General features: G+C 36.4%; 1 protein-coding gene across 1 annotated transcript in view; it reads left to right on the forward strand.

Annotated features, from left to right (window-relative positions):
* Positions 1-15,077, forward strand: part of LOC126100259 (uncharacterized) — a 141,598-nt gene extending 126,521 nt beyond the window's left edge. Inside the window, exons 18-27 of the mRNA XM_049910847.1 lie at positions 2,221-2,416; positions 8,266-8,456; positions 8,685-8,843; positions 12,726-12,854; positions 13,302-13,435; positions 13,569-13,662; positions 13,870-14,031; positions 14,355-14,451; positions 14,537-14,647; positions 14,762-15,077. Of these exons, the coding sequence (XP_049766804.1) occupies positions 2,221-2,416; positions 8,266-8,456; positions 8,685-8,843; positions 12,726-12,854; positions 13,302-13,435; positions 13,569-13,662; positions 13,870-14,031; positions 14,355-14,451; positions 14,537-14,647; positions 14,762-14,829 (1,341 nt within the window). The 3' untranslated portion in view covers positions 14,830-15,077. The remainder of the gene's footprint in view (positions 1-2,220; positions 2,417-8,265; positions 8,457-8,684; positions 8,844-12,725; positions 12,855-13,301; positions 13,436-13,568; positions 13,663-13,869; positions 14,032-14,354; positions 14,452-14,536; positions 14,648-14,761) is intronic.
* Positions 15,078-16,882: the final 1,805 nt, after the last annotated feature.

Raw genomic sequence — 16,882 nt, forward strand, 5'->3', positions numbered from 1 at the left:
GCAAGTATAGGGACCGATGACCTCAGCAGTTTGGTCCCTTAGCAATTCACACACATTTGAACGTTTTTCTGTTTCCAGGATAGTGGATATTATCTGTAGGCTGAGAGTTTATACAGATCAGAAAAAAATGTGGCGTCCACTTTTACTGCCATGCAACTGTGAGAAAAAGAGCAGAAGATATGTTGAAACTGCAATTGTTGTAGTTCATGCAGAATGTTAGACAAATGTTGTCATGTGATACTGGGCTGTTTTTCATCTGAGGAGCAATGTTACATTGGACATTAATAGTGAATGTGAAATCCTTAGATGTTAGGTAAAAATGGTTGTTCAAATAGTGCTTAATTCTGAATGTTATTAATTAATTACTAACTTTCAGAATTACCAGTATCTGTGTGCAAGTAACGAATATATAAATAAAAAGCTACAAGGGATTGATTAAACTTACCCCGTTTTGCCCATCTTAACTGTTCTGCCATTCTTTCATCTTCATGTTAAAAATTTATAATGGGTTGCTATTGTTTGCATAAGTCTGACCTGTTTTCATTTTAAATGATGTATTGTGATGAATATTTGTCACATAATCACCTACATTTTTATAAAAATGTCGCATACCGTCTTCACCATTTCAATAAGTGGACCAACATACTTTGTGATTATTTAATAGTTTGTCAGTACTTCAGTGGGAGCTGCTTTTTGGATGTGCTTCACTTTCAGCATTTTCAGAAATGAATGACTAGTGGAATAATTTATAGCTTTTTATTAATGAGATGCATATGTTGAGCATGAGTTGGCAGGTAGCAATACACTATGTGATCAAAAGTATCTGGATATCTGGCTGAAATTGACTTAAAAGTTCGTGGTGCCCTCTATAGGTAATGCTGGAGTTAAGTATGGTGTTGGCTCCCATTTAGCCTTGATCACAGCTTCCACTCTTGCAGACGTATGTTCAATAAGGTGCTGGAAGGTTTCTTGGGAATGACAGCCCATTCTTCAGAGTGCCGCACTGAGGAGAGGTCTTGATGTCGGTCAGTGAGTCCTGGCACAAAGTCGGTGTTCCAAAAACATCCCAAAGGTATTCTGTAGGATTCAGGTCAGTACTCTGTGCAGGCCAGTCCATTACAGGAATATTATTGTCAGGTAACAACTCTGCCACAGGTCATGCATTATGAACAGGTGATCGATCGTCTTGAAAGATGCAATCGCCATCCCTGAATTGCTCTTAAACAGTCAGAAACAAGAAGGTGCTTAAAACATCAGTGTAGGCCTGCGCTGTGGTCGTGCCATGCAAAACAACAAGGGGCACAAGCCCCCTCCATGGAAAGCACAATAACACCATAACACCATAACACCACCACCAACAAATTTTACTGTTCACACTACACACACTGGCAGATGAAGTTCACTGGGCATTTCCTCTACCCACACCCTGTCATTGGATTGTTACACTGTGTACTGTGATAAGTCACTCAACACAATGTTCATCTGCTGTTCAATTGTCCAATGTTTACACTCCTTGCACCAAGCAAGGCATTGTTTGGCATTTACTAGGTTATGAGCAGCGGTTTGACCATGAAATCAGTTTCCTTATGTATTGCCTAACTGTCATAGTACTTGCATTGGATCCTGATTCACTTTGGAATTTCTGTGTGATGGTCTGGTTATATGTTTGCTTATTACACATTATGACCCGCTTCAACTGTAAACAGTCTGTCAGTCAACAAATGAGGTTCACCTGTACACTTTTGTGCTGTATTCCAGTTTACTCTCACATCAGAAACAGTGAACCTACGGATGTTTAGGTGTGTGGAAATCTTGCGTACAGATGTAAACCACCCAACACCTGACCATGTTCGAAGTCTGAGAGTTCCATGGAGTGCTCCATTCTGCTCTCTTACTTTGTCTAATGACTACTGAGGTTGCTGATATGGAGTACCTGGCAGTAGGTGGGAGTACAATGTACTTACATGAAAAACGTGTTTTTTTTTAGGGTGTCTGGATACTTTTGATCAGTGTATTTTCATTGATAGCTTCATTCAGTGGCACCATGTATGTGTCAATGTCTATCAGCGTAAAAAAATCAGGAAACATATATGAAGATATTGTACATGATATAATTTTGTTGCATAATTGAAGCATTTCATTGCAGCCTGTTTCTTAAAAACAAAGCAGATTAAATAGTGTGTGTACTGCAAGTTTCACAGTAAATTGAACTTCCTCTAGGTTGGCGTAGATGATGATGGAGTCATAACTTATTTGGAAGCAAAGATGTATCATAACTGTGGTGCTCATAGGAATGATAGTTCTGCAGGTGTTGCACTTGAATCATTCAAGAACTGTTACGATAACAGCACTTGGAATGTTACTGCTTACAATGTCATCACAGATGTTGCACCTAACACATGGTGCAGAGCACCAGGTTTGTTAATTCATTATTATATTACTTTAAATATGAAGTTCCCAGTTTTTACAGAAAATGTGCACTTTTAGGAGTACTGTCAAACTGTAAACTTGCTAATGTTTGTAGTAACTTCTGTCCCCATGCAGTAGACTGGGGAATAGTAGCAACAAGACACATTAACTTGCAGAACATGATTTCATTCACACATTGAGAATACATAAGAACACAGCAGAGGAAGCTGAACAGGAGCTGCTGGACGTAAAGTTCTGTAGCCACACAAGAGGGTGAAGGTGCTGTCCTGTGCAAGTGGGAGGAGTTTCATGGAGTTCTGGTCCATAGATGCAGGTGTAGAGGGGTGTTTATCCAGAGCACACCTTCACCTGAGATTTTGGTCAGGATATGGTCCTTATCTGTCAATCAGTTGAATGTGGGATATGAATGCTTCAGGTTTTGCTGTCAGAGACACAATATAGATGAAGGCTGTGCCGTCTAATATCTCAAATGAGTCCATGTAAGCTAAGGCCCATATTGTTGACTATAACTGTAAATGGGGGAGGGAGGGGGGAGGAGAGTGGGAGAGGAGAGCTACACAGGAGCATATTTCATTGCACACTTCACATGCTGTATTGGTGAATTCATCAATGCCTGGAGTCTTCTGAAGACTGGAACCAATTTTGTCTCTGACAAAGCTGCCTAAGTGCTGCCTCACAGAAGTAAAAATATCCAATTTTTTTTTCCAGACCTTGTTCTTCTCAGTGTTTCATACCAGCAGTCAAGTACTTGTAACTATGGACACTATACAGTTCTCTCTGAAAATTTTGTATTTTCTCTGGCAACAGAAGTTTGAGTCTTGAAAATTGCAACTGCATTGGCTGGATCCAAAAAAGCATAAACTCACTAATTTTGTCAAAATTCTCACACAACATAGCTGCACACTCAATTAATGATCTCAATCGAATTTGGAAGGGGCAGGCTAGTAGTTTCCCTGCAGGCAACAACATGACTTGGAGCTTTTAGTAGAATTTTCTTTAGGACAGATACGAATTGACCTTTGATGTCATATTCATTCGTTATGGATTCACAAACCCTGTGAAGGGCCTGAACCAAGCAGGTCACATGATTCAGCTAGGGAAATAAATTTAAATTGGTTAACAGCTGAAACCATGTATGGAGCCTGGTCTGTAACTACAAGAAGTTTGTCAAACTAGATGCCAGTCAGCCAGAGTTTCAGGTAAAAGTCTATAGTTGATAGCATTACTGTACTGGCACTGGCTTTCTGCAGCTCATGTAGTTCTAACAACATGGGCTTACCTTCCTCCCCTGCAAGGAGAAAAACTAAAATGTTCAAAACATACTGTTCCATTGAATATATAGTTCCATCCACAATGATTCCTGCATCACAATTACACAACTTTCTTGTTCATTCTTTGTATGGTGTCCTGGTAAATAGGCTCCATTTAGTTTTTCTCAAATTACACTCCTCAAGCATTCACACCTTCGTGTAATTTTATTTTGGGAACGGAGGGGGGGGATTGGAGAGGCATCAGTCTCCTGCAACCTAAATCCTCAATTATTTGCTGGATGTATTCCAATTTGTCTTCCTCCAGTTTTTTCAGTCAACAGCTCCCACTAGTACTATGGAAGTCATACCCTGCTGTGTTCACAGATGTTCTACCTTCCTGTCCCTTCTCCTTATCAGTGTTTTCCACATATTCATTTCCTCTTCTATTCTGCACAGAATCTCCCTTTCCTGACCTTTTCAGTCCAACTAATGTTAAACATTCACCTGTAGCACCACATCTCAAATGCTTTGATTCTCTTCTGTTCCAGTTTCCCACAGCCCATGTTTCACTAATATACAATGCTGTGCTCCAGACCTACATTCTCAGCAATTTCTTCCTCAAATTAAGGTGTATCTTTGATACTAGTAGCCGTATCTTAGACAGCAGTGCCCTTTCTGCCAATGGTAGTCTGCTTTTGATCCATCACTGGTTATTATGCTGCCTAGGTAGCAGAATTCCTTAAATTCACCTACTTTGTGACCCTCAATCATAATGTTAATTTTCTTGCTGTTCCCATTTCTGCTACTCATTACTTCAGACTTCCTTTGATTTACACTCAATCCATATTCTATATTCATAAAATTGTTCACTCCATTCAGCATATCATGTAATTCTTCTTCACTTAGGATACAATGTCGTCAGAAAATCGTATCATTGATAGCCTTTCACCTTTAATTTTAATTACACTCTTGAAGCTTTCTATTATTTGCATTATTGCTTCTTCAATGTGCAGATTGTTGAACAGCAGTGACAAAAGACTATATCCTGGTCTTCACCTTTTTTTTTTTTTTTTTTTTTATCATCCAAGCACTTCATTCTTGGTCATCCATTCTTACGCTTCCCTCTTGGATTTGTACATATTGTATGTTACCTCTCTCTCCCTATAGCTTACCCCCATTTTTCTCAGAATTTCAAATATCTTCCATTTTCCACTGTCAAATGATTTTTCCAGCTCAACAAATTCTGTAAACATGTCTCGATTTTTTGTTAGTCTTACTTCCATTATCAACCATATCAGAATTGCCGCTCTGGTGCCTTTGCCTTTTCTAAATCCAAACTGATAGTCATCTAGCACATTCTAAATTTTGTTTTCCATTCTTTTGTATATTATCCTTGTCAGCGACTTAGAAGCAAGAGCTATTATGATGATTGTGAAAGAGCTCTTGCACCTGTTAGCTCTTGCAGTCTTCAGAATTGTGTGGACAATATTTTTTCTGGTAGTCAAATGGTATGTCACCAGACTTGCTCATTCTAAACACCAATGTTATCATCATTTAGTTGCCACTTGCCCCCCCTTCAATGATTTTAGACATTCTGCATTCTGATAAAATGTAATTGATCCCTTCTGCCTTATTTGATCTTAAGTCTTCTGAAGCTCTCTTAAATTCTGAATCTAATACTTGATCCCCTATCTCTTCTAAATAGATGCCTGTTTCTTATTCTATCACATCAGATCTTCCCTCTCATAGAGGCCTTCATTGTATTCTTTCCACCTATCTTTCCTCTCTCTCTCTCTCTCTCTCTCTCTCTCTCTCTCTCTCTCTCTCTCTCTCTCTCTCTCCCCCCCCCCCTCCCACCCTCTCCTCCTCTGCATTTAAAAGTGGAGTTCCCATTGCACTCTCAAGGTTACCACTCATTTCCATTTTACTGTATGATGAGTGAGTCCTTCCGACAATCTTTCCCTTTCCAATTTCTTCACTTTTTCATGCCACCATTTCTTCTTAGCTTCCCTACACTTCCTATTTATTTCATTCCTCAGTGACTTGTATTTCTGTATTTCCCTGAACATATTTGTACTTCCATCTTTCATTGATCAATTGAAGTATTTCTTCTGTTACCCATGGCTTCTTTACAGTTAACTTTTTGTACCTATGTTTTCCTTCCCAGCTTATGTGGGTGCGCTTTGAAGAGTTGTACATTCCTCTTCAACTATACTGCCTACTGAGCTATTCCTTATTGCTGTACCTATAGCCTTAGAGAACTTAAAGCCTGTCTCGTCATTCCATAGTACTTGTATATCCCATTTCTTTGCATATTGGTTCTTCCTGAGTAATGTCTTAAACTTCATCCTAATCTACATCGCTACAAAATTGATTTGAATATATATCTGCTCTTGGGTATGCCTTAATATACAGTATCTGATTTCTGAATTTGTCTGACCGTGATGTGATTCAAATGTTATCTTTCCATATCGCCCAGCCTTTGACACGTTTACGTGCTTCTCTTAGAGTTCTTGAAGAGAGTATTCACTATTACTAGCTGAAATTTGTTACAGAACTTAGTCTCCCCCCATCCCCTCATTCTTTGCCCCAAGCTCTTATTCTCTTGAAAACTTGCCTTCTACTCCTTCCCCTACAACTGCATTCCAGTCCCCCATGACTATGATTTTCATCTCTCTTTACTTACTGTATTCCCCTTTCAGTATCTTCATATACTTCTTTCATCTCTCTTTCAGCTTGCGATGTCATCACATATACCTGAATTATCATTGTCAGTGTTGGTTTGCTGTCAATTTTGATAAGAACAACCCTATCACTGAACTGTTCACTGTAACACTCTTTCCCTTACCTTTCTATTCATAATGAATTGTACTCCCACTATACCATTTTCTGCTATTGTTGATTTACACTATACTCAGCTGACTGGATTTTTTTACTTCACTGATCCCTACTACCATCCTGTAGATGCATGTTATGTGTCTTTAATACAGCACTTTCCATTCTCTTCTGCATCCTCATGCCATTGAGCATTGTTGATTCTTCTGCCTTTATGGGCAGTTTCCCGCCCCAAGGACAAGAGTGCCATGAACCTCTGTCCACTCCTCCCCTCTCTTTGACAAGGCCATTGGCAGAATGATGACGACTTCTTATGCTGGAAGTCTTCAGCTGCCAATGCTGATTGTTAATCAGAATCTAAGCAGTGGTGGGGTTTGATCCTGGAACCAAGAATGTTCAGATTACTGATCAAAGATGCTGCCCCTAGACCACAGGTCCACTGAGTGAAATTCCTACTTGTGTAAGAGCTGCCCACAAATAAATGTTTAATTCTTTCAAATTTTGGCTTCCTGAAGACCTCTGTTGAAATGCATCTCTAACAGAGGTTGTTGTGATTTGTTTGCTTAGAGCTGGAAATGTTTGTTTGATACAATCTCACTGCACAAAACTTACACCCACTACCTCACTTGCAGTCCAATCTTTTATAACACTGCAACAATTACTGGAATGTTCTCATTCATGCTGGAACTGCAGTCTCAGTGATAGCTTCAAGCAGAATCTCAATTCATGGAATTAAGCTGGTTATTGCCCTCAGCATGCCAAACCTCTGCCTCAACATGAGCAGGTGACATATCTCACAATAAGAAACTTGCATTCACAAACAGCAGGCTACTGATCCTTGGGGGGAAAAATCACACTGTCAATTGCATTATTGTGGGCTACTTCATAGCAGTAAAGTGAGAGAAAGAGGTTTAGTTGAACACACAATTATTTTCCTTTGTGGCAGGTGTGCTATCAACTCCTACATGGCATTTACTGAAAGATGTAGGCTTACTTTCCACATGTACACAGCAAACTGTGATGTTACTTGAAAGTTAAATATTTCATATTGATTAGAAACCTTATAGAATAAACTGGAATGAAACATAAAAGAATGAAAGGGGAAGAGGAATTATGGGCATTGTTGGGATGAAAACTGATAAAGGTCACAGATAAGGGAAAAAGGTGCATGAAAAAATGTCTTATTTTCACAACTAGAAACAAAATTTTCACATTGTGATATCTTTCCAAACTCCTTTAATTTACACTAAAGAAAAAAGTGTGCACATAAAATAATCCTAACCCTAGTCATTTTACATTGACTCAGACTAATAAGAAAGCACAACAAAGTATAATATTTTTTTGCTGTATTCTAAGAATAAAGCATTCACACACATTCAGGATAATTCATACAGCTAAAAAATATCAAATCTCTGAAAAGTGTCACTATTGTACAAAACCTGATACTGTTACAGAAGTTTGTTAACACTGACTTACCAGATCAGTGGTGCTTTCATATTTTTTTTATACATTTTGTGTCAAAAGTAAAATCTTGATTCTAATAAGTTAGTGGCTACATAGTATGAATGAATACAGATAATAATCCATACAGTTACAGAAAGTTCAGTTCTGTGCAATATTGCAGTGCATTTTGCTGACATAGAAGTGAAGTGGACAGAAAAGATAGCATCTAACTCTATATTATTCTTCACTTGATATTCATTCAGAAAAAAGCAGAAGAAAGTGACTGAAATAGTTTTACTTATTGCAGGTACTACCGAAGGCACAGCGTTTATTGAAAACATAATGGAGCATATTGCAAAGAATCTTGAGAAAGACCCAATTGATTTGAAAATGAAAAACCTTGTGAAGGGTGATACATTAATGGCTGATATGGTCAGTTACTGGAAGACTGAAACAAATTACTTGGACAGACTAGCAGCTGTCAAAAAATTCAATATGGTTTGTTAAATAATGTTTAAAAATTATTACTGTAACTCCTGGTTCCATTGAGATTTAAACACAGTGCAATAGTATTCACTGATGTAAATAATTTACTTCTTATTCATGCTGATAGTGAAAAGTAGAGTGCTTTATATATGTAGATTAAAATTGCAAATAATTTTGATTTCAAATTGCAGTATTAGATTACTAACAGAAACATACATTCTGTATTTTTCAAACCAACAGGAAAATCGTTGGAGGAAGAGAGGAATTGCAGTTGTCCCAATGTCATACGGGTTTGAGTATTTTGGAAATTTCTATGCCCATGTGTCAATTTATGCTCGTGATGGTACAGTTTCTGTGGCTCATGGTGGAATTGAGTGTGGGCAAGGAGTAAACACAAAGGTAGGAAATTCTTCAGGGATTATATCTCAAAATAAGAATTTGACTTTAAACCTTCCAGTAAAATTAGCAGAAAGAAATGAAACAGTAGTCAGCAAATTTTGATAATGTCGAGGACTACTTATTAGTTCAAATTTTTCTAAAATAGTTATGAAATCTAGTAACTAGTCTGATACAATTTAAAAATATTAAAATGTAATATCACCAATTATTTAAATTAATGTAATGCATACAACTGCTCTGGTAAACTTCCTGGCACTTAGTTGATTGAAAGAGAAAGAGCTTACAGTAAATTTATTACAAAAGGTTGTTGTACCAATAAATCTCTTACATAAATGAAAATTGTTCTGGAAGAGGGATGAACACTACACAGAATTAGACATCTGATACACCACTGGAAGCAATGATGTTCCATTCTAGAGTCAGCTCTTTAGAGAGTGACTCTCTCTAGAAGAGTCTCTCTCTAGAGAGAGAGAGAGAGAGAGAGAGAGAGAGAGAGAGAGAGAGAGAGAGAGAGAGACTATTCAGCTGTTGTATACTTAGCTCTGTAAATCATTGTTAAGTACATACCAGAAAGTAGGATGCTTCAAATTTTACAATTTATCATAGCTTCTTACATTATTTATGAAGAGTGAGATAAAACATTAATGAAACACCTGTGCACCTGCTGTAATTAAATTGTTAGTGTAGGGTAACCATAATGACAATGAAAACATTCAGAACTGATGTCAGATGTAAACACACTGTCTCACAGCCCAAGGAAGGTGATACATATTTATCAGTAAAAAAATTGGTTGCTTTTGGTTGTGGATGCCACAAAAATTCAGGAAACAGAATAGGATGTTCTGAACTTTGGTATTACATAAAACAAATAAAACTCACACTTGATGCATAAATCTGGCGAAATAATCCTTGCACAGTATCTTTATCCTATTATTCGAATATAAGCATTGAATGAGATGTGGGTGAAAATCTGTTAGCTGGTAAGTGTAAATCAATATCCTTATTTGTCAACCCAACACTTATTTCTAGTCAGTGTAACATGCAAAAGAAAGTACTCCAAATTGGTGCCACACAGCCAACTATTAATTCATTCAGATCTACAAGAACTAGATAGTGTAGATCTGTTAGCTATGTTTCTCTTTGAGTTGATAACACAGAGGTTCACTGAGATTTTTAACTGCCACTGTTACTTAAAGTTCATCATTTAACATATGCTCTGCCACAATGTAAGAGGGTCATTTTTAAAGTAACTACTGATATGGAGTTAGAGAAACTTTATTTATGAATGTGAATTGTATCACAAACTACAATAGGCACATTTCTTTATTTTTCAACAGTCACCCTGAAAATTTAAAAAATTCGTCAAGTCACAGCACCAGATTTTGCATCCCATCATCAAAGTTCTCTCCTACCTGACTGTTAAACCAGTTAATAATAGTGTCTTTCCACATGTCATTTTCCAAGCACTTTCCACCATAAAATTCCTTCTGTTGTGGAAATGGATGAAGGTCTGACGGAGCTAAGTCAGAGCTGCATGGCGGATGATCCAATAAATCCCAATGAAATGAAATGTCTGTGCTGCACCTTGAGGCAGAGTATTGTTGTGAAGCAGGACTACATGGCTAGAGAGCAGTCCCCCACTGGTGATTTTGAATAGCATGCCTCAAGTTTAATAATGTTCACAGTATATCTCAGCATTTATTGTTATTCCTTGTGGCAAAAAGTCTAACAGAAGAACGCCTTCCGGTCACAAAAAACCATGGCCATTATTTTCTGTGTTGAAGGTTCTTGCTTGAATTTTTGTTGGGAGTTTGAATGATGCCACTTACTGAATTCACATTTATTCTCTGCAGTGTAGTGCACAATGCATGTTGCATCAGCAGTCACAATGTGATTCAAGAACTGATAACTATCCTTCTGATAGTGCTCTGAAATGGACAATGTGCGATTCACTTTGTTTTTTAACATTTTTGCCACTCGTCTAACATACATTTTTTGTAGTGGAGTTTGTCAGTAGCAATGTGCTATACTGATCTTGAAACTTGTGGAAATTTCTGGTGCAATTCGTCAATAGTGAAGCACCTGTTCTGGCAAATTACCTTGTCTACTTTTTGTATCATGTCAAATTATTTTCCATCATGTGCCTTTGTCTTTACTTCATTAAACAGGCTATAATATTTATGCCCATTTCCATCATCCATTGCACCTGCACCATAAACTTAAACAAGCCACCAGTGAATTTCTACAGGATGAACTTGTTTCACATTTAAGAAACAAATATCTGAATGCACTTCACAATCAGTGGAATTACTGATTGACATGGTGTCAAAGCAGTATAACCATACAACCAACACTGGGAGAGACATGAAGCATAATGTTTGTATAGTGAGAGACTGGCCAAGAGTGGCAAACTGTAAATGGACGTCATGTGAGGAGATGCGTGGACACGATGTACTATCAGTTCTAACTTTATAAATGACCCTGATAGGTATCTTGTTAGATAGTTCTCCATTATCTTGCTGTTATGTTCATGTAGCTTTTTCCATGTGCAAACCCCCCCTCCCACCAGCATTTCCACCCTTAGAGAACACTGTGGAAACTGATATGTAATAATAATTAACAACTATTTGTATTAGTTAAAACTGACAATGGGCATGCTTCCACTAATCTCAAATATTTGCAAGTATAATTTGTTGACAAATACAACTAATAATTTTAGATAACTTCAGGACCAATTTCTAGCACATATTATGGTTTAAAACTGTGTACATGAGCATTCACGTTTTCAACATTGCTTAAATGAATAATACTGCGTAGTACATGAAGCAAAGCTGCTCTGTCATACATGAGATATGCCAGTCTTCCTTCATGCAGTAACTTTATACAGTCAGTGAAATATATAATAAAGAAAAATTGCTGTGGATGTGGAAGATGCTTTCCTTGTATTTCTGTGTTTATTAAGTGAAGTCATGAAGACAACCCATACAGCAATTTTGGGATGTGGACTGTGCAATCTACTCCCTCCTTCCTAGTTGCAGCTATTGTTCATATATGAGCAAAGTGTTTTCTGAAGATTTGAGTGAAGTAAGATTACTATAAACGTTTTAGTTTACTTAACTTTTCTTGTAGAGTGGACTCCAGTTGTTCTTGTCTAGGGGTCTGATTCTCACATTTTAGGTCCTCGTGGCTGACTTGATCTAAAAAACTTTGAAGATTGTTGTTTCAGAATTTTTGTTTTATGTTCATTTATTCTGTCATGTTTTAGTATCGCACGGTGTTTCAGATTTTTCACATTAAAAAGCCAAAATTACATTGTTCACCCAAAATACAACAATACTTCTGATCGCATCAGTGGCATGCTTAAAAGTACTCCACTCTGTGGTAATAACAATATTACAAAGGGTTTACAATTTTTCTTGACAAATGAATTACTATTAGTTTTGATTATTATTTTATAAATGAATCCAGAAATAAACATAATCAACAGTGCTAGATTGTGTAATTAGTAATACAAATTAAGTATGCTAAATAATTTGTAATTTTCAAATGTTTCTAGAAACAATTTTAACTGTACATTCAGAGCTAGTACATATTGTTGTAACATGGAAAATAAAGTAATTCCTTTTCAGTAATTTTAGCTTGAAATATAACATTGTGTATAAAATTATATGAAATTTTTTCGAAAAACAATGAATATAATATTGAGCTGTTCAAAATTCAAAAAATATTGCTGGTATCAACTACTATTGAGGATAAGTAATGCTAGAGGATGCAGTCCCATTACTATGAATTTTAACTTGAATGCTATTTCCAAATGAATTTTCATTAACTTCCCTTCTGAACTGGGTTTTGACACTTTAGCCAGATATTTTTTGTTTCCAGGTTGCCCAAGTGTGTGCTCATGCATTAGGAATACCTCTAGAATTTGTGAGTGTAAAACCATCAAATGTCCTGACAGCTCCTAACAACATTGTGACAGGCGGAAGTGTTGCAAGTGAATCATGTGCATATGTAAGTCTGAGTTCTCAACTTTATGAAATTAGTTTACATTAACAGCTTAACACACAACTTTGTAGATGGAGGTGTTAAGGTACCAATTAACTGTGTAGATGAGGTGTTAAGACATTGTAAGAGTGCGACCTCTACCATCAAGCCATCAACCACATTTCCTCAATAGTCCCTGCTTGCTGCAACCTTCCTTAATTGTCTGCTCCAAATACCACCTCACCACAGTTGAGCAACAGTACCATCATAATTAAGTTAACAAATCACTGCCAGAAGGATATGATAAGTAATCATGTTTGCTCCTTACATTACATATCCATATTCTGCCATAAAGATCAGTTTCCTTGACATTTAAAATTTTACAGATTTCAAAACTAATTGCTACTTTCCTCCTTATGCTAATATGTACTTCAAAATTTATAAACTAATCTAACATTTGAACCCTTTCTCCAGGCAACAATGCGTGCTTGTGAAGAACTAATGCAACGACTGGCACCTGTAAAAGCCAAACTAGAAAACCCAACTTGGAAGGACCTTATTGCTGCAGCATATTCAGCAAATGTAGATCTCTGTTGCAGTTTCATGATGTAAGCTGGCTGTCTTGCCATACAAAATACCCCCAAATGCATTAAAATAAAAAATTATAGTTATAGAACAATGTGCACAATGTCTCTGAAGTTGCATTAAATATTAAAATGGTAATCTCTGCATGTTCTTCAGGTATGCTGGTATTGCAGACACAATAGCTCCATATAAAGTTTATGGTGTTACTGTAGCAGAAGCAGAAATTGATGTACTGACAGGACAACATCAGGTATGTTGGGATAACGTGCAACCAGATAGAAAGTAAACAGTGTGCTCATTAGTAATCATTAGTTCCTTGTAGAAAGACTCATTTTTAAGAAAAACATCCATTAGTTTATTCAAATGTCCATCTAGAAGTCATGCAATAGATTCTTAAAATAATTAACAGTACAACAATACTAAAATTCATACTTTGATGCACCTTGGAATGTTCCAGTTACTACGTGTAGATGTACTGGAAGATGCTGGTGAGAGTTTGAGCCCTGAGGTTGACATAGGTCAAGTGGAAGGAGCCTTTGTTATGGGCCTAGGCTATTGGCTGGAAGAATTCATGGTTTATGACGACAGTACTGGGAAGGCACTAACCAACAGAACATGGGTAACTTTACAGCGAAAATTTAAAAATTAAAACAAAATAATCTGTTGTATTGGAACTTTTAAAGTAACAAATAATTTTAGAATATTAAATATTTGAACATTGTTGCATTCTGAACCAAACCGTGCATGGATCAAAATATTAAAAATGAAATGAATATTTACTTTATGACCATTGTTAAATTCCATAGAAAAAGTGAAATGCATTTTTATTTAGTAAAGGTATTGGTAAAGTTTTTCTGTTTCAAAATATACTTGACATTTGGAAGCTTCAGTAATTATCTCGGTGCAAGAAAATGGCTGACAGTTATTTTTCTTTGTTTTAAGAATTACAAGCCACCTGGAGTTAAGGACATTCCGATAGACTTCAGAATACAACTAAGAAAAAATGCACCCAATCCTGTGGGTGTGCTTCGTTCAAAGGGTTAGTTACCTTCTGCTGTACAGGTATACAAACCATAGTTTTACTCAGTTTTAATGCAACTGAAATTCTGTTCCTTACTGTTTAGCTACTGGTGAGCCACCACTCTGCATGAGTATTGTTGGCTTATTTGCAGTACGAGAAGCTGTATTAGCTGCCAGACAGGATGCTGGTGGTGATGAAAAGTGGTTTGAGATGAGTATGTACCATTCCTCTTTATCTGGGAGTTTAATAAGCATTGATAATAATTAAAACTTGTCTAACTATTAAACACATCATATGTTTCACATAGTTAACATGATTTTGTTTGCAGATCCTCCTGCAACACCAGAGAGAGTTTTCCTCACAAGCAAGACTGACTATAAAAATTTGGTTCTGTAATGGTAGGAGGTACAGAATTCTGTTAACGCTGGGAAAGAGATACTGCTGACTGTTTCTAAACTCAAGATGTTAATTCCTGTTTATATTTTGTGAAATATTTTGTGCTGTATACTCACATATTGTTTGTAAAACCTTAAATTTTTCTTAGCATTTAATGTACAGAAAATGTATATCCACTGTTGAAATTTTGAAAAGATTTTTTATATTGACTGGAGAATGTTGTAAATAAATGTCATATTATTCTTGAATATTTTTAATATTTTGTATTCTTTAGAGAAATCTAAGATGTTTAGAGAAATTTGAGATGGACCTTACTAATTAATGGGATGATAAAGTCCTCGGATTAGTTACACCTTGCATCATAAAACTGACATTTACAAGTTTTTAGATAATCTGATTTTAAAATTACTTTATGGTAACTATAATTCAATAGTGATGTGCTACAAATCTGAGTCTTATAATGAGTAGAGGAGGGAGGAGTGCTAGTAAAGGTTAATATAGGACTAGTATCTGCCCATGTGACATTTATGGTACACTTAGCCTAATGGTAAATGTTAACAAAATTTAATGGAACCTCCCATGCATTTCTGCAGTAGCTCATGCCAGTGAACAATTTTATCCACAGATATTGAAAACCTCTCAAATCAAACCTGTTAAGTGTGGGTGAGGAATATAATGTTACTACTTGTCATTAATTTTAACCTCAAGCTTATGGCATTAAAACAGTCTTTTTACAAAAGACTGACAACTTAATGAAAATTATTCACTCACAGTTTGGCTTCATAAACAAGAAGTTATTTCATACATTTCTGTGTGTACTGCTGTTTGGTCAAACACTTCAGGATAGTAAGAAAATGAAAAGGAATATTCTTAGACACATTTCATCTCTTTCACTACACCATTCTTATTATTAAACATCAAAACTACAATGTACTGGTTTTGCTTAATGTGTGCTCACAAAGCAACCAAAACTATGTAATGGTATAAAATTTATAGACTACAAAACCAAAATAAACTGCTTATCATGAGGCCCCAGACATCTTAGTGATTTAAGAGCACATATGTAATTTGTGTTTTGCACAGTGATCTATATTAACACATGTTGATTTTGTTTTCTGTATTGTACTGGTGCTCAGTGTTAAGGCCTATCAAACAGTTTAATTTTCTGATGGCTGTTAAGAAGCTAAGAAAAGCACAAAAGCAAACCAGCTTGGCAAACCTCCCCACTTAAACCAACAAATTACAAATAACAAAATAGTGGCACTAAATTTCTAGACAGCAAACAATGTAATGTCAAATGATGGCAAAGGGTCACCATTAATATGTTTCCTGCAGCTGACACTGATGTCAACTTGATACATTTGTTCAGTGCTGATAAATTTTGTGTGTTTCTGTGAGTGACTGAAACAGATGAGTATATTATTATGTTCAGCTGTGAAAGTGTTTGCACAAGCAGTGTCTCCAATAAGTGCCTACAAATTTTCTTGTGCTTAGTCTGTGATACATCTTTTTATTGGAAGAGTCAGTCCAAAGACAATGAATTGGAAGTAGATAGCTGGAATCTAAGAATGCACAAGCTTGCAATAGCAGTTAATGTGGAAGTTGAGATCTGTTTTGACATTGCAGATTTGGAAGGCAAGGATTATGATGAAACTGATGTTTAAGAACCCACAGTAGCCAAAATAAATTGAATGAGACTTGGCATAATAAGCCACAAGACATGCAGTATCATGCATTTACAGGTTGAGAATATATGCTAATCCTATTAACAATACACCAATCTACTTACAGATAATGTACTTTACTGCAAAGTTGATCAATTCAACAGAAACATTGTAGATACCTTTGACTGAAAATACAAAGGACAAGACTACTGTTTGTAACTGGAAACACATTATCTAGCTGAAATGCTAGTATTCTTGGGCATTTCATTACATTACTTGGGATAGCTTACAAGGCTCCAGGAAGAAAGATTGTGCTCATTTCTGTTCCTCCATTTTGAAACAGAAATACTATCATGTTGCAATTAGTGCATTGTTAAAAGTCCACAACC

The sequence above is a fragment of the Schistocerca cancellata genome, chromosome 9 (assembly GCF_023864275.1).
Source record: "Schistocerca cancellata isolate TAMUIC-IGC-003103 chromosome 9, iqSchCanc2.1, whole genome shotgun sequence".
Taxonomy (NCBI): domain Eukaryota; kingdom Metazoa; phylum Arthropoda; class Insecta; order Orthoptera; family Acrididae; genus Schistocerca; species Schistocerca cancellata.